General features: G+C 38.6%; 1 protein-coding gene across 1 annotated transcript in view; it reads left to right on the top strand.

Annotated features, from left to right (window-relative positions):
* Positions 1–4,397: 4,397 nt before the first annotated feature.
* The window catches only part of LOC105042303 (serine/threonine-protein kinase EDR1), a 28,350-nt gene continuing 12,048 nt past the window's right edge, over positions 4,398–20,699 (top strand). Inside the window, exons 1-7 of the mRNA XM_010919451.4 lie at positions 4,398–4,987; positions 5,971–6,393; positions 6,991–7,094; positions 8,507–9,786; positions 10,183–10,223; positions 19,787–19,855; positions 19,990–20,090. Of these exons, the coding sequence (XP_010917753.1) occupies positions 4,562–4,987; positions 5,971–6,393; positions 6,991–7,094; positions 8,507–9,786; positions 10,183–10,223; positions 19,787–19,855; positions 19,990–20,090 (2,444 nt within the window). The 5' untranslated portion in view covers positions 4,398–4,561. The remainder of the gene's footprint in view (positions 4,988–5,970; positions 6,394–6,990; positions 7,095–8,506; positions 9,787–10,182; positions 10,224–19,786; positions 19,856–19,989; positions 20,091–20,699) is intronic.

The raw sequence follows: 20,699 nt of genomic DNA on the forward strand, positions 1-20,699 counted from the left end.
TTTTAATATTTGAAGCCATAATTTATCTTTCATCAACAAAAGGTCTTTTTAGACTTTTTTGGACCATTATGTAAGGACATAAATCAAATAAAACATGATAATTTGATAACCTAACCCTACTATTAGAAAATGATCTAGTCAAAATCGTAAAACTTGAATTGCTAAGATTACTTGATCAAGTTTACATGTGCGCTAGAATTAAATTGATGATTAATAAATACATTATCATACTGAATAGTCAACACTAGTAATCTACCTTGCAAAATATTATCATGGGTATAGGTGTAAATGAGGAATAATGCTTGACTTGAAGAGTTGGATATCTTATTATACTTCAAAAGTCAGTAAATTTATTGTCAAACTTATGTATTAGTGATAGGTGTCATGGACTATACTCTTGATAAGGAGTATAGTAATTTATTGGGTTTAACAATGAGTGAGGGCTTAGCTGTCTAGTATAAAAATTATTATAATAATATACTAATCATATTAGAATGTAGACATGGTCAGGAATGTAAGACCTGAGCTTGGGTAGTAACTTAAAAAGCTTTGAAAATAGTTATTTTTAAAAAATAATTATGATTTAATTAATTAGTTTCAAAAAATATTTTATATAAATTTTTTTATAAAAAGTTTTTGGCACCATTTTAATAAACCATGACATCATATAACTAAAGATTTGATAGTGCAATACTCGAGGGTTATATAAGTACATTGGAATTATAGATAAGAAATTGCAATATATAACTTATGCTGGAATAGCGAGATCAACTAGTTTCATTCTGCTCATTAGGGATTTAGTAATATAATATGGATGTCAAAATCTTTTGTTGGACCATGTGGCTAATACGTAAATAAAGCAGACCTAAAGGATAGGTTATCAGTAAGTAGGACTTGATTGACCTATTGCAGTAACGCATCACGCATGTATTATCTATCTTTGGATCAATTGGAATGAGATTTTAGCTGATAATACTCTATCAAAAAAATTATAGATTTTTGATTGGAGAAGTGATTGGCCTAAAAAAATAGCATGAAAAATTAGCTTTGTGCTAGATGAGGTGGAACAAGATTTGAATAAAGCAAGTCATGGTGCCACTTGGATGTGATCCAAGTTTGTCTAGACTATGGGGTGGGTGTAGCCATGATTTCAATTTCAAGTCCAACTTGAGCTTGTTTGATCTAGCTTTAGAAATCATCAAATTTAAGTTCAAGAGTAAATCGAATCGGATCCAATTGACTTGCATATATTAAAATTAGATAAAATTGAGCATAAAAAAATTTTAACTGGAATCTTGATCCTCAATTTAGGTGGACAAGAGGTGCAACTATTGAAGAATTACAAGAGAATTGGATTATGTTAGTATATTAGGTTAGATCGAGTGGACTCCAGTTAGCCTATTTAAGACAACTTATGGAATTAGATAGAACATTACTTAATTAAGCATATAATTGACCAGTTAGTGATAAGTAAGATAGAATGAAGAGTGAATTAAATCTATAATGACTTAGGATTGATAGAATTGGAAGAAAATGAAGAAATTAGCCTTCAAAATTACAAAAATGTGTTAATTTATTCAATTAGTTGTAATTAGGTTCAATTGATCATTTGAGAGAAGGATAGAGTGAGATTTGATCAATCTGAGATATAAAACAAGATAAAAAAGTCAGTATGATGTAGATTAATCAAAAGCTGGAAAATTTTGATTTAGGAATGGGATCATTTTAATTTTAGGTCATAAAGCAAGAATGCCTAGAGCATGTATGATAAATTGATCGAATTTCAAAGATGGATTATGCTAATATATCAATTTTTAGCCCATTTCTTCATAACCATCTCTCTTCCATCCCCTTTTTTTTATTAAATTATAAATTTTCTAATACTATGTGCATCACAAATGCCTTTTGCTTGTAAGCAAAAGCCTCTTTAGGCTTTCAAGTTTGAGCTTATTATTCCTTAGGCAAGTTATTATGACTTTTGGATAGAGAAAAAAACCAAGGGAAAGATTATGAGGTTTCGCATTTATGTGATAGGCTTAGGACTTTCACATTATAGATATTAGATAGATGGTAGATAAATAGGAATTATACATAATGAAATAGTATTACTAGTTAGGAGTATACAATTCGACTAGACTTGACAAATGTACTTTTGAATGTGAAGGACTCTACAATACTTGATTGTTTGAAACAAGATCATTTGCGATATTCATTATCCCTTGCTTCCTTTTCAGCGATTCCTATTTTAAAACTCCCTATTTTGCCATGTAGCCTCAAAGGCATCAATAAGTGCTTACAAATTAACACTCCATATCATTTTCGAGAACCCCACCATGCTTGATACATCAATGAAAACTTACGTAGTGCTTTGGTTTTCGATCCATATTGGCACTTAGGATCTATTTTTTGATGGATAAATATCATGAAAAAATTGGTTAATTTTTTTATTAACCAACTTATCCATATTCTTATACTTTTTAAATGGACCAGTTATTTTTCCATCAGTAGCATTTTTTCATTAAATGGGAATAAGTCTTATCCACTTGGGAGATAGGTAAGTTAATTTTCCATTAGTTGAAAAAATAATTTTCTTTTGTTCCTAGCATATCCTTAACCCTGTAATAATAATAATAATAATAATAATAATAATAATAATAATAATAATAATAATGTATTATATTATTATAATATATTTTATTCTAATATGATATATTATATTATTATTCTATATTAGGAAAGAATTTTTGTGAGAGCTTTGGATAGCTAATCAAGAAAAATAAGAAGAGAGCGAGTTGCCATCTTGTGTTCTATGAAGAGGAGGTTAATAAGCAAGTCTAATTTATATATATATATATATATATATATATATATATATATATATATATATATATATATATATATATATATATATATATATATATATATATAAGGTTCTTCGGTCTTATTTGGTTCGAATCTAAATCGACGAGTTCTCATCTCAAACTCAAATTTCACTTTCATTATCATCTCCCGTTCGTGCAAGATGGATTCGGCTTCAGTGATTCACCATTTGAAGATGAGAGAACATGATTGAAGTCAATATAATATAATATAATAATTATTATATAATAATATACTATAGTATAATATATTATTATATAAAAGATATTATGAAAAATATGGATAGATTTGAGCAACTTACTTAGAAAAGTATGTAATAATGCGAAAAAATATCGATAAATTATTTTTCTATCTAAATATTATCTAAAAAATATTTATCTAAAAAAATATAGATTTTTCGATAAGTTTTTCATTCTTCAAAAAAATGGCCCTTAAGATTTTTATGCAAATTTATTAAAATTTATTTGAAGAAAGGTTGAAATAGGAAATACTTCAGAGTCCACTGATTCTAAGATTTCTTCATTATCGAAAATAAATAGATCCAATACTAAATAAAACTGATTATAGATAATGGAAAATCCATACATTATAGGAGTACCCAGGATGAGTAGAATTTATCCATTTTTGCTTAACCATAGAAAACATTAGGGATGGTCAAATAGCCCTGAATAGGAGCGAGCCATATTATTACATGGACTTCTTTCTTAAATTACTACAATTTGGGAGAAGAATTAAAGATAAACATGAGATAGGCTTTATTTTTAGAATTTTTTTTCATATGAAATTAAGATTAATCTTTTTCTAATGAATTCTCTAATCTCTTTGAGATCCATGCAGCTGGATGGATAATAAAGTTCAAAGTATTTTGAGATCCATGCAGTTGGTGATCTAACAATTAATTTATGAAGGAAGGTGTCTTCTGTTTTAAAGATATAACCTCGATTTTAAATATCAAATTTTTTCATCATTATAGATAGATCGATAGTAGATAGGTAGGCAGGGATTTAGATGATCAAAAAATCCTATTACTCTTGGAGTAGCCCTGACTCACGCACAGAGACCTGACCCATTTGCTTGCGGAAGGTTTTGCAATGCTTGACCAGCCTGGCAAGGGGCCACGTGCCAATATTCAGTGTCCCCTGCTCTTCTCACACTAATTCGTGTCAGCGTTACGACACTGACAAATGCCTGCCAAGTAACTCCACGGCACTGCAGCCAAGCGCCCGACGCGCGATGCACCAATGGAGACCCACACTTGCATCTAATAATCATAATTAAAAATAATTAAATACCACTTCCCAAATTTAATTGACCCAGCGACGACTCACGCCCCCATCCAACCCCGGACTCTACCCCCAAAAGTCACCCCAGGGGATCCTAGCCAGTACACATGGTCACAAAGTTCTGGGTGCAGCGTGGGCCTGGTGATTTTCCAGTGCTCATTGGTTATATAAAGAAAGTAGTTACTTAATTGGTGAATTATTTACTAAAAAACCAACGCCAGCCCTGCCGCGGTCCAAGAAGCCTCCCCTCCGCCATCGTTCCTCTCTCTCTTTCCTCTCCCACCCCCCTCCTGCAGCCCGACATCTTGGCGAAGGAAGAGGAAAAAAATCCCCAAAATCCGCCAACACTCCCACAAATAGCAAAAAAGCGGAGAAAGAGAAGGGGATAAGAGAACCCGATGAAGAACATTTTCAAAATCCACAAGAAAAATCCCCACCGATCCAACGAGATCGCGCCCTCATCCGCGTCCGCCGCCTCCGCGACCGCGACCGCGGCATCGCCGTCGCCCGCAGCTCTCTCCCCCTCATGCGCCTCGGACCACCGCGCGGCGGCGCAGGGGACGGGGGCGACGCCATCGCCGCCGTCGCCCTCCCCGCCGGCGGAAGCCGCACGGCCGACGACGGGGGACCGGCAGGACTACTTCTCCTCCGAGGAAGAGTTCCAGGTGCAACTGGCTCTGGCGATCAGCGCGTCCAAGGAGGAGTTTAGGGCTGATCCAGATGGCGATCAGATCCGCGCGGCGAAGCTGCTGAGCCTGGGGGGCCACAGGATGGATCAAGATCGGGAGGACGGGACCGCGGATTCGCTCTCGCGGCGGTATTGGGTGAGTTCTCGAATCTTTTCTGCTGATTGTTGGTATCGGGGGTGGAAATTGTAAACTGTGAATTCGAATTGGGGGTTTGGAGTTGGGGTTTTGGAGCTAGGCGCTTGTAAATTAGGGAGAGATGGGAACTTGGAAGAAATTCACTGCCTGATTCTTAAAGAAACGATGGTTTATCTTTGTGGCTAGCAATTGAGAGCATTTTGGAACAGTTGCGTTTCTGAGATGTTTCTTGACATTGCAAGAACACTTTCGTTTCGGTTGAACCCTAAGTGTGATTGGGACATTGATTGTGAGAGCATGCCTAATGATTAAATTTATGTTTTAGTTTTTACGTACTTGTTGACGTCCTGCTGTAGTCAGTTTGGGCTCTTGGTGATGACACGGTGAGCTGGAGTCGATGGAATTGAAGAAACTAGTTTCATGGTGGATTAGCCATGTGTGCCATATACGATTTGTACAAACTCTTGCCAATTTGGCTTTCTTTTTATTAATTAGTATGCTGTTAGACTTGCTTGAAGTAAGCACGGTTATGGGAATGAGTTGTAAAAAATTCTGTACTAATTCGATTATATTATAACACACTATGTTGGAAGTTCTCTCTTCATTTTCCTTTTCATCATTCTGTATGATTACTGAGATGTTCAAAGGGATTGAGCAACCTCGTGATTTAAAAGGGTTTTCTGAAGTTGTAATAATCAATTGTTGAGTAAACTAGTAGCGCACATGTTTGTGGCATGCGTATATGTACCTGTTCTGTCTGCTGTCCGTCTGTCTGTATTTGCATGCGTGTCCATGTGCATCTGCCTATTTTTGTTGTATGGAAATATATGAACTGCATGTTCCTTTCAATGCCTTTTCTTGTTATGGAAATAAGTGGTGGTGATTTTCCCAACATGCTTTGCAAGAACAATTAAATTTTCATATGTGCATTCTCCATTGATCTGCTTTCCTCTATTTTGATTCACATCTGCTGTGCTTTCCAGGACTATAATGTGCTTGACTATAATGAGAAGGTTGCTGATGGGTTCTATGACATATTTAGGCTTGCAAGTGATTATTCAAGCCAGGGAAAGATGCCATCACTTGTAGATCTCCAAACAAGCATAGGAGATCTTGGTTTTGAAGTTATTATAGTCAACCGTTCAATTGATACCGCCCTATTAGAGTTGGAGCAAATTGCACAGTGCATTTCTTTGGACTGCCCTGTTGCTGATACTGGGCTTTTGGTGCAAAGGATATCTGAGCTTGTTACGGAGCATATGGGTGGTCCTGTTAAGGATGCAGGCGACATGTTAGCTAGGTGGATGGAGAAAAGCACTGAGTTACGAACCTCACAACAAACTAGTTTATTACTGATTGGTTGCATAAAAGTAGGTTTATCTCGTCACCGTGCGCTACTTTTCAAGGTTAGTTATTTCTTTCTTCTCTTATGGGCAATTTAGGTTACATTGGTTCTCCCCTGTATAGGAGTGTCTCAATACTTCTTTCTTCTCTTATGGGCAATTTAGGTTACATTGGTTCTCCCCTGTATAGGAGTGTCTCAATACTAGCTTTTGGCATATTAGTTGCATATATATTTCTCATAGTAAGTTGGCATGACCAATGGTGACATGGGTACAATACAGTCAGTGCTACATGTCTAAAGACGATGTGTTTGTTAATACATTCCAACTTCATTAAGACATTCTATACAAAAAAAAACAATTAGGGGGATAGAGCTTAGTAACACTGTATGCTTTTGTTTGATTCTGGGTTCAGCAGGGTTTGTTTAAATGGGAAAAGAAACTTGTCATTTGTTGTCTGTGTTATGCTGTGTTTACATCTCTGTAATATGGGATTCTGATTCAAGAAGGATCTTTGTTTCTATGAATATATAAAGATGAAGCTTTTCTTTAATAATAAACTTAGATAGTTTTGCCAACAATCTTTACTTTCAGTTTCCTTTTTTATTTTGTGTGTACTGGACACTTAGTTTTATCAAATAACTACCCACCTGAATGCAGGTCCTTGCAGATAATGTTGGCATTCCTTGCAAGCTGGTTAAAGGGAGTCATTACACTGGTGTTGATGATGATGCTGTCAATATAATTAAGTTGGGTGATGGAAGGTTTGTGCATCTATATTCTATGGGTTCTTCATGTATTTCATTGCCTTAATTTCTTTGAAGATGTTGTGCTATGTAACATTTTGGAAGTTTTCCTCTTTGTAATAAGTATATGTTTTCAAGATACTTATTTCTTATAATCACAGAATTTCTAATTTAATTTCAAGTTCAGAAATTATAGCCCCAAGATAATGAAAATTCTCAACCTTTCTTTATACTTCATTACTCACTGAAGTGGTGTCAATATTTTGTACTGCCCAATTTTTTTCTCATCTAAGTCCTTTTGTGAAGATGCACCACAACTCATAAGTTAAATAATATGTCATCAGATAAGATACTCACAAGCGCCACAACTCATAAACTATATAATATGCTATCAGATAGATACCCTCAAGCATTATAGTTGTCAACTAGTTTACTGCATTGAGTATTTCTGCTCGTATTAGTAGGGATGCGACTTTGCATGACTTGTCATGCGTGTATACGTTTATACATATAGTATGGTTGGTAAAAAATACTTTCCCTTGATTTCTGGTAAGAGAAGAGAACAAAGCTCCGGAGATGCTCAAGATTGGTAAGCATAAGTAGTTGAAAAAAATGCATTTCTCGACTGGTACCTATGATCAATCTACAAGAATGACCCCTTTTGTTTGGTTGAACGCACGAGAGGAATTGGAATGTTTATTATTATTTTAGGATGTGAATATTAAGTAACTAATGAAATTTATCCTGTTCTTAGCTGTTTGGATTTCCTGGATGATGCCTGGATGACAGACAGCTTATCATTAATAGCCTTCTTCATCTGAATAACTCATTTATTTGAAGTTTTCAACTTAAGCAACTAGCAATTGGATATATGTTGTGAGTCTAATTACATGCAAATAATAACCAGCATGTCACTGTTGTCAATATTCTGTCTAATTCAAGTTTAGTCAGCAAGTAAAATGAATACAGCTTGAATCGTACTCTAGGGGCCTGCAATTTTTGGATTATGTTGCCTGCTGAAGAATCATATACAGTGACATGTTCTTTATATATAAACATATGTTCCATCTTCTTTCCCTTTTTTGAGCACTGTGCCGATTTGTCCAAAATGCCTAAAAATTTATCCACTACAATCTTTCAATTCATTTCATATAATTTCAGTCAATTATGTATATTTAGTATCTAGATTGTTCTTTGTTTCCATTCTTCAATTGCATTGAGACAATATCTAGCATTATCTTGTGCCAAAATTGACAAGAAATTTACAGTTCATTTTACTGATTCACACACATCATTTCTTTAATTTTATGAAAAATGTAAAAGCATGGCTGTTCACTTGTATGCTAAGTTTATCAACATGCAAATAGATCTGTCTATGGCATTAAATCTAGTGCCGACTGCCATTGTTAATTTGTACTATTCTGCATTAGGGAGTTCCTGGTTGATCTTATGGCAGCCCCAGGCACCCTCATTCCTGCTGATGTACTCAGTGTGAAGGATGCTGCCTTGAATTCTAATGTGCCAAGACTAAACAAAAATGCAACTCCTTGGACAGCAAATAGTTCACTGGACAACTTATCTAGAGCAGAATCATCATTTGGTCAACATATTGGTGGTCATCATACAGGTGGCAATGGAAGTTCTGCTTTAAGTGACAATAAGCATGGAGAAGCCATGCAAGTAAAGACAATAGTGGTACCTTCTGTTCAAAATGCTTCTGCTGTTACATCATCAGGTGCTGATGGATGCAGTTCTAGTGGTAATACAAATTTGTTTTTGCAAAACCAGTCAAATCAGTTATCTTGTTCTACTAGTGCAACTTCTTCAAAGCAGAAAGGGGTTATTGAGGTTCCTGTGGATGGTGATAGTTTAAGGAATGAAAAGTTGAGCACAGACACAGATTTACAAGATACTGCAGACTCTACAGACCCTTTTGCAGATCTGAACCCATTCCAGGTAGTTGGAATTGGCAAGAATTCTGCACCTTTCAGAGCCACTGATATTAGAAACACTGGATACCAGAGACGTAGAGAGAGCATTGTCTCAGGCCCTGGAAGACCTCAGCGTCCTCTGGTATGGAAAGGCCAATCTGCATGCAATGAGGTTCCTAGCACAAAGCAGCACAATTTTGTGGATGGGCCTTTTCCACGGAAAAAATATGATCTTAATGCATCATCATCTCAAGTGCAGAGCTCTGCTGGAAATATACACTCCAAAGGTTCCAATGACAATATTGCTCGAGTTTCTAGTATTTCATGCTCTTCTGGTGTAGATATGTCTGGTAATGAGATGACTAGTGTTTCTACTCAAACTACAGCCTGTCCTTCCTCTGGACTTAGTAAGTCAAGCATTTCTTCAGAAAAGAATCAACATAGTGAACTGGAACGTAGCTATGTTAATGCCAGAACAAATAAACCATTTACTCAGTCATCAGAAGCGAAATATAAAGGGAATGATCATGCACATGAGTTGGTTTCGCAAAGTAGCATGCCATACCACATAAAGGAAGGTAAAAAGAATGTTATTGGCAAACGTGATTTGAAGTACCAATATGATAGATCTGTGGGAGCAATTATAGAATCAAAAGATCAAGAATCCTCAAATTCCCCATCACAAGTGAGGCCAAGTAGGCTTGATCCAATGCTAGATGATGTGTCTGAATGGGAAATCCTGTGGGAAGACCTTGTAATTGGCGAAAGGATTGGGTTAGGTATTTTCTTAACTGGATATTAAAATGAAGAAACTTTGATAGACACTTTCGTCTTCTTGCATGTCTCTTTGCTTCTGTTTATTGAAATTTGCACACCGATCTCATGATATTAACCAAAAAAGTCCCAAATTAGATTCTTCTGAGGATGTTGTAAAGCAACTTTCTTTTAACTAATATAGCATTCAGTTTTTACCCACTTTGAGGTCAAACATTCTGAGGTTTCCCAAACCCTTTCCATACAATGTTTCTCCTAATGCTTTTAGTAGCATGTTTCATGTTCTTATTCTCATTTACCTCATGAGAAAGGGGTAGGTGGGGGTGAGAAGATTCTTTCACATTCAAGAATGTCTTCTATTTGAGAAACTAATCAAAGGTCATTCTTGGTTTTCTGAATAGGTTCTTATGGAGAAGTGTATCGTGCTGATTGGAATGGAACGGTGAGTAGTCTTAATGGTACTGACTGTAATGAATTCTCACAGGTTACACACTCCTGAAAAATGATCTGACCAGAGAGGAAATCATTAAATTCTATTTTCATTTTTTTCCTGCAGTTCTTTTCTTTGGGCTGGGAATGATTTTTTTTCATGATCATCTTGTTTTGTATTGCCACTTTTAACCAAATTTGATACACATAATAGTTTGCTTTCTGTATCTGTTGAATCAGTTTTGAAAAAGTAACACCACACAGAGAGAAGGAAGAAAGGGCAGTTTCATTTTCTTGTTGGTCGAAAAGAGACTTTCTCTACATTTCGTTGATTTTTATGATCTCAGATATTTTCAATTATTTAGAACAAAATTCCTGAATATGATTGTACCCTGAGGCAAGTGGTTATATTTTTAAAGGCTGTAGTTGTTGATAGTATAAGTGGCAACCTTCCATTTATGCTAGTATCAGACATGTTCAAACTGACAAGTAATTTTGCTGCATTTTTTTTAATGTTTGTGCTAATTCTGTATTCTCATTCTTCTGAAAAATGCATTATCGTAATACCATTGTCTTTGACAGAATGATAATTTTGTGTTATACCCTTGTCTTTGCACTGATTGAATCACGGAATCAGCAGATGAAGAATGGATTATTGGTTTTTCATTGGCTGGATCTGAATGATTTTCAGTGTTTTTGGTCTTCTTAGTAGACAGGCAGTTTCATTTGGCTCTCTTTTCATGCCTGCCATCAACTCTGCGTTGTAGGCTATATCCTCTAATTGTGCTTAACTGTGATTTGGTATTCTACATGCAATGTTTGTAACCTTACTTTTACCCTTGTCTTTGCACTGATTGAATCATGGAATCAGAAGATGAAGAATGGATTATTGGTTTTTCTTTGGCTGGATCCGAATGATTTTCAGTGTTTTTGGTCATCTTAGTAGATACAGTTTCATTTGGCTCTCTTTTCATGCTTGCCATCAACTCTGCCTTGTAATCTATATTGTCTAATTATGCTTAATTGTGATTTGGTAATCTACATGCAAGTTTTCTAACCTTTACTTTTGCACCAATTTATATCTACTGGTCTTTGTATAATTTGTCTATATAGCAGTTCAATTTTGGATATTGTTAACTGAAAGTATTAGGCTTGAATTTCCATAATTGGGTGCACCAGATTCCTCTTTGCTTTGAATGCCCATCATTGAGGGAGTGATTCTGGGTAATCTGCAATGTGCAAAGAATTATATGATATTGCTGCTTAGCGGCTGTGAGAAATGGCCAATAAGCAAATGAAGATTCTGTTTGACTCATTTTGTAAGAAGGAAGGTGCTCTGGGAAATGATGAGATTGTGGATGATAAATACCAAAGATATCTACAGGTTGAGAAGAGATGGTAAATTGGTTTTGGATTTTAGAGGGAAGGAAATATATTTTTTTTCTTGGTTGTGGACTTTTGAGGTAGATAATGCTGAAGGTTATTAATGAAATGGATGACTAATACTTGACCAGAAAAAGACCAATTGGAAGTGGTAGTTGAATGGTAAAGGATGAAATATTCATTAATGTTATGTTGCAAGATATGAATCTGTTGACCTTAGTTTTACTAAAGATCTGGACTTTGGACTCAAGTAGATGATTTGCCCCTTGGGGCTCTTTGGCTGGTCAAATCACTTTTATATAATAAATTCTTTTTCGCATCATTTCCTAATAAAACTATTGTTGCTTGTACTCTAGTGTTGAGTTATTGGTTACAGACATGCATTTAAATGGACGCTGATTGTTTCAAGGTTCTGTTGGATTATTAGGAATGGAGAATCCTGTTCCTATATTGCAGACTTGTTGCTCACACTTACCAAATCCTGAACCATTTTACCATGTTTAACCTATTAGTCTTTAAAAATATATTAAGAAAGAATTAACTTTAAACATAAAGAAACATATGAACATAGTTATAAGATGTATGTGGTCTGGTGATTCTTATGGACTTATATCTTGTGGATTTATTTGGTGTATGGCCATGCTTCTCTGGTAGTATAACTGCCATATTTTTCAATAATTAATCCCAATCATATGCAATAGGTTCCTAATTGTGATTGCTACATTTATTGTCATTATATAAACTTAGAATAACTTTTTTGGATTACATTAGTTCTCACTTTATGCAAAGCAACATGGAAAAGAAGGATCTAATTTTAATGATAAAAATAAGCATGATTTCAAGGAATCCTGGTACTTTCTTGGAACTTCTGTTCTTCTCATGTAGAAATCTTCATGAAATATATGAGTCTGAAATGTCACCAATTTGCTAGAGATCAGGTTCTCTGGCAGTGGGGATTATGAAAGTGTGGATGATGCCATTCGTTAGGACATTGTTGGAAGTGGATTATTCAAATGGAAGACGATGTATACGTCATGATGCATTTCCTTTCTGCATGAGGTGTCACTTGTTGGATTATTGCCTGGGTGCCCTTAAATACTAGCATGCTTTTAATTGACAGAAGTAAGGTTTTAGGTGCCATATCGTATCATGCCAACTCATGGCGCAGACTAGGATGCAGTCAAGAGTATTGATAAAGCTTATGTGTGGGTGTTATACTATGTTTTATAAACAAGTAGGGAAACTATTACCAGCTAAAGAGTTGTTTTGTGCAAGAAAACCAATTAAAAGCAACCAATTGCAACATATATGCATGCTAATTGCAATTATGCATGTGCAGTGCATAATCTAAATTAATATTGCATACAATGCAACCATGTCATGTGATGGTCCTAGTGTTTGATGTGTGAGTCTGTAACTGATTCTAATCATTAGAGACATAAGAATGATAAAAAAACATACATTTTTTTTACCCATTTGTAAAGATAAAACATATATTTTTTATGCACCAGACATGCTATGGAAAACTATGCATACATATTGGAAGAGTTGAGCAAGGATTTATTATTTTGACCAAGGTTCACTGTACCAATATCGGAGCCTGAATCAGTCGGTTAGTGGTAAGGTTCGATGACGCCCCTGTGCCATTCCATATTGGGCCCATGAACCGGCATAGAGAGGGTGGAGAGAGAACAAGAGAGGAAAGAGAGAGAGAGGGGAGAGGTAGAAAGGGCCTTTAGAGGTTGCTAGAGAGCAGTCGAACTTATTGTACACAATGGAAGTTAGAAGAGGGCGAAGGGAGGGAGAGGGAGAGGAGGCCGTCGGAGGCCTCTGGAGGGCCAGCAAGGCTACTTTGCCACCATTGAGGCCGGTGAAGGTCGGAGGGGCTCCTCCCTCTTGAGCGAAACAGGGGCTTAGTTGACTTCAATCGAAAATCTTAAAAACATAGAAAAAATAGTTGCCGACTTCATTCGATAAGTCATAAAAAAATGAAACAGGGGTCGAAATCTCTGTTTTGAACGGGAGGAGGGCAGAGCCTATCCTCCGGCTTCATTGGCCTTGATGGTGGCCAGGAGGTCTTGCCTCCTTTGAAGGCCTCCTCTCTCTCTCCCTCTCCTTCCTTCCCTCTACCCTCCTCTGACCTCCATTGGTGCAGCAAGCTCCGCTATATTTAGATGGCCTCTAGAGGCCCTCTCTTCCTTTCCATTTCCTTCCCTCCCCCCCCCTCTCTTGCTCTTTTTCCTTTTTTCTCTCTTGCTCCTTGTTGGTAACTTGTTTCGAATGCTGGAACCATCTCGATCGTCCATCGGTATAGTTCGACAAACCATGATTCTAACTGCTCATCTATGTGTCATGTTATCACATAAATCATTTCATTACCCTTTGTGGTAGCCTCTGTGTCCCTAGGATGTCTTCCATAGAATTTGTTTATAATGCTTCATGGTGTTAGTTAATAGTCTATATCACCATTTTCCCTTTCCTTTTCTCATACTCTGATAATAGGAGGGATGACTACTCCTAGAATCAAGATTCACTAACTTGGAACCGGACTTTGTGCCCGCGGCCGGCAGTATGAGTCGGTATGCCCCATATCAGACTGTATCAGGAGCTCGAGCCGACATGGAAATATGGAAGAATCAGGGAGGAAAAGAAGGGGGAGGGAGGGAGAGGAAGCGAAGGAAAGGAAGGCTGGCAGAGATGCTGGTGATAGCCATCAGAGGATTGCTGAAGCCTTTGGGGTTCCACTAGAGAGATTAGAGAGAGATAGAGAGAGGGGGAGGGAGAGAAATGGAGGAAGGGGAAAGCGGCAGGGAGGCGGCCACCTGGCGGCCCTCGTGGCCGTCTACCCACCACCTTCCCCTCCATTTCTCTCCCTATCCCTCTCTCTTTAATCTCTCTCATGGAGGACTGCGGAGTTCCGAAGGTCTCGATGGGCCATTGCTAATCTTTTGATCTCCTTCCCTCCCTTGTACTCTCTCTCTTCCTCTTTTTCCTTCTCCTTTGTTCCATTTTCGCCGTTGTTCCAAATCGAATGTCTAAACTGCATAAGTTGGCCTTCGATATGGTTTGGCATGCTCTGAACCTTTCGATTCGGGATAATTCGGCATTCCATGCCTAGAACCATGATTTGCATCTTAGGTATAATAGTTAGATCTAGTCTCCTTGGTTTATAACCTTGAGTCTTATTGGAATGATACAAATATTGCATCACTATAACCCCTTTTTGTGGGCCCGTGGTGATTGTTGTCAGCTTAGGAACTTGGCACGTCAACATCTAAGGGGTGTAAGCAGGTGGCTGTTATCATTGCCAATTGTCATGTTGCCTACAATATTGAAAGTACCAACTACTGTTGGTCGCCCTAGTTAACATCATGGCAAAAGGTCAAGTTGAATGTCGCATCTTTTGATTGGGTTGGTTTCAAAGTCATTCTCATTTCAATGAAGAATGCTAGATGAACCTAGTCCACACAAAATGGTTTGTAGATAACCATAGTTAGCAAGTGTTGCAGTCAAGGGCTCCGATGGGTCGGCTGGGTTAGTCTATATGCCCACGCACATGAGGTATTGTTCGCTTTGGCCTGTATGAGGTGCTGTATGGTTTTGTCCTATGTAAAAGGCACCTCGCTGGAGGGAGAGAAGACTCCATCCCATATAAGCCAGATTTTCTCTTGATTCATAATTGATGTGGGACTAAAGGTGCCGTCCTCCCATAACAGTAGCCCCCTCAGTCAAAGGAGACTGTGCATGGGTAGGTGGATCCCACAAACGGCGTTATTGTTGTGGTCAAGGGATTTGATGTCTCAGATGGGTTGGTCGATGCGCCCGCACACGAGGTATTGTCCGCTTTGGTCTATATCAGGTGCTACATGGTTTTGTCCTATGTAAAAGGCTTCTCGCTGGAGGGAGAGAAGGCTTCGTCCCATATAAGCTAGAGTCTTCCTTGTACAATAACAAGTATGGTGTCAAATTAGATAACCATGCTCTTTTAATATTTCTAGTAAACCATTTTGAAACCAAAATCAATTTTTTTATGGAAGGAGTATATTTTGGCCCAACTCGATGATATTGCCAAAAAACAAGTCAGGTAGATAAGATCTTGTTAGGTTATTTCAGAATCATACTGTTTTCAAGGGAGGATTTTGGGTGAAATCAAATTTCTTTCCTAAGAACATTGTTTATTCACTAAACTCAAGATAAAGTTCATGGATATGGCCAAGATTAGTTAAAAAAAAGTTAATCCCATCAATTTTAAGCAATTGAATTAAGAAAATATTAAGATTTAGTTATCTTACAAAGAAATCCGACCCCTTGCCCTCCAACATACACACAACAAACACGAAAACAAAAATAGGTTAGAAAGGGAAAGGGTAAAACATACTTGACCTTTATATGGTGACTTGCAAGTATGGTAGAATGATGGCTTTGGTTTTCACGTTGTCAACAGAATTACCAAACAAGTTTCAAATGGAGTTCATTTGATGCTCTCCACTTTCTCCTTTATCTTCAAAAACAGCAAATAAGCTCCTCATCAAAAAAACCACCCAATAAAAAGTAATGTGCGTTACTGGTCTGATCATGTTTTTATAATGGTTTGTATTGGTCATATCATATTGCTATGTCTTGATAACCAATGTTGATTGGAACCAAGGTTCGTTGAATCGATCCAAACCGGATGGTTCAGGGCGTGCATAATCATACCAATGGCTTATCGGTATGGTTCCAACATGATGAATCCGCAACACCAAAGGAAAAAGGAAAAGAGAGAGGGAGGGAGGGAGGGAAGGAGAAGGAAAAGCCATGGAGGCCCTTGGAGGTCGTCTAAGGTAGTTGGAGGGTTGTGGAGGTTTGTGGTGCACAAGGTAGGGTGAACTCGAGAGAGAAATAGAGACAGAGAGGGGGGAGGGAGGGAGGGAGAGTGAGAGCCGATCGTGGTTGGCGATGGCTGCCAGAAGGCTAGGGAGGCCCTCGGAGAGCCCTCCCCCTCCATTTGATTGAAACAGGGGTGAGAAGCCCCTATTTTGGTCACGATTCATGATCCTTTATTCTTTGCACTGCTTCATGGTGAAACTGGCAAAGCAGTTGTTGGCCTCACTGTAAAGTGATAAAAAAAATTCGATGGCGAATCATGATGGAAATAAGGGATTCTCGCCCTTGTTTCAACCAGACGGAGGGGGAGGGTGCTCCGGAGGCTTCCCAGTCCTCTGGCAGTCACTGCCTGCCGCAGCCGGCTCTCCATCTCCTCCTCTCCCTCCCTCCCCTCTTCTCTTTCTTTTTCTCTCTATGGTTCACCCTATCCTGCACACCACAGTCGTCTGTGGCCCTCTGGTGAGCATCTCTGTGGCCAGCTAGCTTGTCGCACTCCTTCCTTCCCTCCCCATCTCTCTCTCTCTCCCCTCCCTCCATCTCTGATTCTCCCTCTCCACTTTCTTTGTCATGCCGATTTGGGCTTGGTACAAGGGTGCACCATATTGTAATGCCAATTGGACGGCCTCCCTCTCCACTTTCTTTGTCGTGTCGATTCGGGCTTGGTACAAGGATGTACCGCACCGTAATGCCAATTGGCCGGCCTCCCCTTCTGGTTCTCCCTCTCCACTTTCTTTATCGTGCCGATTCGGGCCTAGTACAGGGGTGTACTGAACCATAATGCCAATTGGCCAGCATGGGGTCCAGATCCGGTTCGGCAAACCTTCATTGGTACATATAGTGCAGTGGGTTGAGATTGTTGTGCTATGATTCCAAATTGCGATGGAATGCGACACATGTTAATGCGTAGTGGCCAGGGTTTGCCATACCGGACCGAACCGCCCGGTACGGGGCGTGCCGAACCGTCCCGGCGAAGAATCGAGACGGTTCCGGCATGCAAAACGGTACATGCCGTTGCCGGAAAGAAAAAGAGAGGAAGAGGGAGAAATAGAGAGAGAGGGAGGAAAGAAGAAAAAGAAGGAAGGGGATCCGCCGGAGGGGCCGTCGGAGGCCCTCCGGCGGGCAGCCGTGGCCGTCGGGCGGCGGAACGGCCTCCCGCGGCTCCGCACGGGGAACAGGGGCGGATTGCCCCTGTTTCTCGGATTTTTTTTAAAAAAAGCTTTTTCAAAACGAAGTCGGCAAGTGGTTTGCCGACTTCACTTAATTAAGTCGGCAAACCGCTTGCCGACTTCATTTTGAAAAAGCTTTTTTAAAAAAAAATCGAGAAACAGGGGCGAATCGCCCCTGTTCCCCGCGCGGAGCCGCGGGAGGCCGTTCCGCCGCCTGACGGCCACGGCTGTCCGGTGGAGGCCCTCCGGCGGATTCCCTTCCCTCTTTTTCTTTCTCCTTCCCTCTCTCTCTCTATTTCTCTCTCTTTCTCTCTTTTTCTTTCCCGGTTTCCTTTGTCGGTTTGCCTCGGTTCGGAACGGAACGGAGGCGTGCCGTATCGTAGCGCCGGCCGGCTGATCCTTCCACCTGTACCGGTACAGAAAACCTTGGTAGTGGCACTTCATACCTTTGTTAAAACAGTGGTTGTTTGATGTCATACATCAATGTTTTACTGGTTCCATAATGTTTTCAGTGCTTCTAAATTCTAACAATTGAGGGATGAGTTCAAATGTTTGTTGGGCAGTTAGACCATAAACATAAACATAAACATTTGGTTTCAGCTCTGCAACCTCATAACCTTGTTTATGAAAATGGACTATTGTGGAACTTATAGAATATTTGCTTGGCAGTAATAATTAAAATAGCAGGTCCACCTCCATGTAAATTAAAATGAAGGAATTCTACTACTTTGTCTCTGAAAAAGTGTCATTTTATGTAGTTTTGGAAGTGGCTTGTAGCACATGAAATAGTATCTCTGTTAGAATTGGCTTCTACCTATGGATCAAGAAATATGCAAAAGCTTGTGTTTTAGTATTGCTTGGCAAACAATTATTCACAATGCCTATCCAGAGTAGTTAGAATAATGCCTAATGTTTAGGGTAGAATAGGGCATCCCAGTGTATGAGGCTTTTGCTGTTGTGGGATCTATGAAATGTCAGACATATGCAACTAATGGTTATCATAAAGATACAGGATTTGAATCATTGTTCTAAGTCCTGGGTGGTACTTGTCTATACTAGGTGTCCCCGATCATATTTTTGATTGTGTGGGTCTTGAGATGCAGCTGGACCCTGATCACCTCCATACCAACTGGTACCAAGCAATATGGGAACTGACATCCATTTTTATGGGCCGATTCAAATTGAGACGAGCATACAAGGCATGTGGTCCCCTTTCTTTTGCTGTTGGCATTCCAACAGGGAGAGGAAACAAGAAGGGAGAAAGGGAAACAAAAGAAAAAAAAAAAAGAAAGCAGCTGATAATCTAAAAAAGAAACAAAGGAAAAAACATTAATACCTCACTAAACCCTAATTTATGACCTAAACAAGCATAAAAGCATCCTAAACAACAATTTAAATCATCAAACAAAGGCAAAAAATAGGGCATCCTATATGTTTCAAAATGCTATCGTGTCCCAATTGTTGGTATTGTACCATCCTGGAACCACATCGGCCTGGTCTCCAATCAATACTGGTATGAGGACTGACTTTGAACCTTGATTTGAATCATACAGTCATTCAAGCCAAGTGAAGAACAGTTATTTCTTTGTTTGATCAAGATTTTCAGTATTGGTGGGATGCCGAGGCTTTCCACTGCTGGACGTGCCGGGATAGGGGCCTATCCCAGGTGTCAGGATGGAACACATCAGGAAACTGACCAATGGCACAGGATATCCACTGCCTCTACTGTCAGTACACAGGGCATCCTGTTCCACGTTCAGGATGGCTTTGTTCCATGTTATTTAAAACCTTGGTTTGAATTGCTTGACTGAGAGTAAACAAAAGTGCATTAATTTGCTGGCTGCTATGCATTTCAACTATACTACATTTGTGAAAACTTTGTCATGGTACCTGAAGATGGGTTATCAGGAAACCGTTCAAGCTACACTGTCCTGTCATCTGAACATTGAAATCTGAACTCCTGAATAAGCAGAATTGAAGCACATTCTTCATATGTCAATAATGGTTAGCTATTAGTAGTCATTAAATTTCATCATAATTCTTTCACTGCGCATTTATGGAGGAGTTAACCATATCATGAGAGTTAAACATGTAAAACTTGCCCATTCAATATTAGCTAACTATATAATCACATTCATGCCTTGTGTGTTTTCAATTACAGGAAGTAGCTGTGAAGAAATTCTTAGACCAAGATTTCTATGGAGATGCTTTGGATGAGTTCCGAAGTGAAGTAGGTGTTCTTTTTTTCATCTGTAGTTGACTTTTACAGCATTTCTTGCAAGTTTGTATCATAGGCTTTTGCTTCAAATGTTATTACACATCAATAATGAATAATCTTCCACTAATATGGCATTGTTTGGCTAGGTGCGGATAATGCGCAGGTTGCGGCATCCAAATGTTGTTCTTTTCATGGGTGCTGTGACTCGGCCTCCAAATCTCTCCATTGTTTCAGAATTTCTCCCAAGGTAAAACAAATTTCCATCATACATTATATCGCTGGATTTGAGACTATAGTGAAAGAACTTTAATTCTTACATTCAAATGCCAAGGCATGTACCGGACACCAGGGGTAACCAAGTCCTGTTACCTTTGGGTCTGCTGAAAAGATCATCTGAGAAGCCAGTGATAATTGTATGAGTTCTGGGCATTGTTTGCTGACTTTTAGCTTAAATTAGTAATCTATTAATGGAGACCTTGTCCATTTTGTGCTTTTGAAAATGAAGATCACCACTTAAGGACCTTGTCTTTTACAGCATCATTGCACTTTTGATCTATTATCGAAAAAAAAGGGGAAAAAGAAAAAGAAAGTCCTTAACACCAAGAATTAAAACTTCTTATAGATACTTTGTCCCTTTCATTCTTATCTTAAACATTGTTAATGAATGTCCAACAGAATAGCATAGGCAACAACATCTTATGTTGGTAACTAGCAGCGATATGTTTAGTGAGACATGATGAGCTGGCTTTACTGTTGGTGCAAGTAGACCTTTCATCTGTTTTGATAGATAAATAATGATTCACCACCTGTTTTGATTATTCAAAAGTGAGTATGATTGTGCAGGAAAGTCCCTTTG

This window comes from Elaeis guineensis, chromosome 3, assembly GCF_000442705.2.
Source record: "Elaeis guineensis isolate ETL-2024a chromosome 3, EG11, whole genome shotgun sequence".
In the NCBI taxonomy this organism is placed as follows: domain Eukaryota; kingdom Viridiplantae; phylum Streptophyta; class Magnoliopsida; order Arecales; family Arecaceae; genus Elaeis; species Elaeis guineensis.